This window comes from Nothoprocta perdicaria, unplaced genomic scaffold (assembly GCF_003342845.1).
Source record: "Nothoprocta perdicaria isolate Ctin4 unplaced genomic scaffold, notPer1 scaffold_2146, whole genome shotgun sequence".
NCBI classification, from domain to species: domain Eukaryota; kingdom Metazoa; phylum Chordata; class Aves; order Tinamiformes; family Tinamidae; genus Nothoprocta; species Nothoprocta perdicaria.
The window spans coordinates 1-1,054 of NW_020455367.1; the positions used below are offsets into that span (position 1 = coordinate 1).

Here is a 1,054-nt window from a genome sequence, read left to right on the forward strand (position 1 = left end):
GCGATGACTTCACGGTCGCCATGGAGACGGTGACGGCCTGGGCGTGGGGGCCGCTCAGCCTGGCGACCTTCGTGGCGCTGCTGCGGGGGCACCCGGCCCGGCACGTCCTGCAGCTCGTGGTGTCCATGGGTGGGTGTCCCCGGACGCCGGGGCCCCGTGGGGGGCAGGGGGGTTCCCCACACGTCCTGCAGCTGCTGGTGTCCGTGGGTGGGTTTCCCCCTCCTGGGTCCTGATGACCCCCTCCTGATGGCCCCCTGGGGGGGGGGGGCAGGCTGTTCCCCGGACACCTGGGCGCCCCCCAAAAGTGGCCAAGGGGACCTGGGGGTTCATCCCAGACGCTTGGGCCCCTCACGCCGCCCCATGTTTCCCCCCGCAGGGCAGATCTACGGCGACGTCCTTTACTTCTGGACGGCGGCACGGGGGGGCTGGGCCCACAGCGACCCCCGGCCCCTCTATTTCTGGGGCTACTTCGTGGCCCTCAACGGCATCTGGCTCGTGGTCCCCGGCCTCCTGGTGGCCGACGCCTGGCGGCAGCTGGTGACCGCACAGAGGGTCTTCGACCGGCCSCCCCGCAAGAGCCGCTGACGCCCCGCACGCCCGGGCCCCTTATTTTTGCAGGGGACCTGGCTCTTTGGAGCCTTGCTGGGACCCGGGGGAATCACTCAGGTGCCTGGGCCTGTCATGGGGGTGGCCTGGACGCCTGGGCCCCCTTCACGGGCCCCCTGCCCTCTACAGACCCCCTTGTGGGGGGAGCTGGACGCCTGGGCCCTCGGGGTGGGGGGCTGACCAGGTTTTTACCTCTTTTAATAAAAYTGATGTGGAAATTGGAACTGTGGGGGCTGTGCAGGGGGGAGGGGTGGGCCCCTGGGCCCCCTGGGCCCCTTTTGGGGGGGCGAGGGGGGATCCCCGCTGGAGCCGGGGAGGGAGAGGAGGGGAAAGGAGGCGTCTCCCAAGCAGGGTGATTGACAGCCGTGGGGGCGGGGCCAGCGCGCGCCGGCAGCCGATGGGGAATGAAGGGGGTGGTGGCGGCCAATGCGTGGGGAGAAGGGGCGGG

The 1,054-nt window shown here is 70.9% G+C and overlaps 1 protein-coding gene across 1 annotated transcript; it reads left to right on the top strand.

Annotated features, from left to right (window-relative positions):
- Positions 1–5: 5 nt before the first annotated feature.
- Positions 6–760, top strand: LOC112946741 (3-beta-hydroxysteroid-Delta(8),Delta(7)-isomerase-like; the record flags this gene model as incomplete). Its single annotated transcript, XM_026038665.1, has 2 exons — positions 6–129; positions 377–760. Coding segments are annotated over 2 exons (333 nt in total), but the record flags the coding sequence as incomplete, so codon positions are not given.
- Positions 761–1,054: the final 294 nt, after the last annotated feature.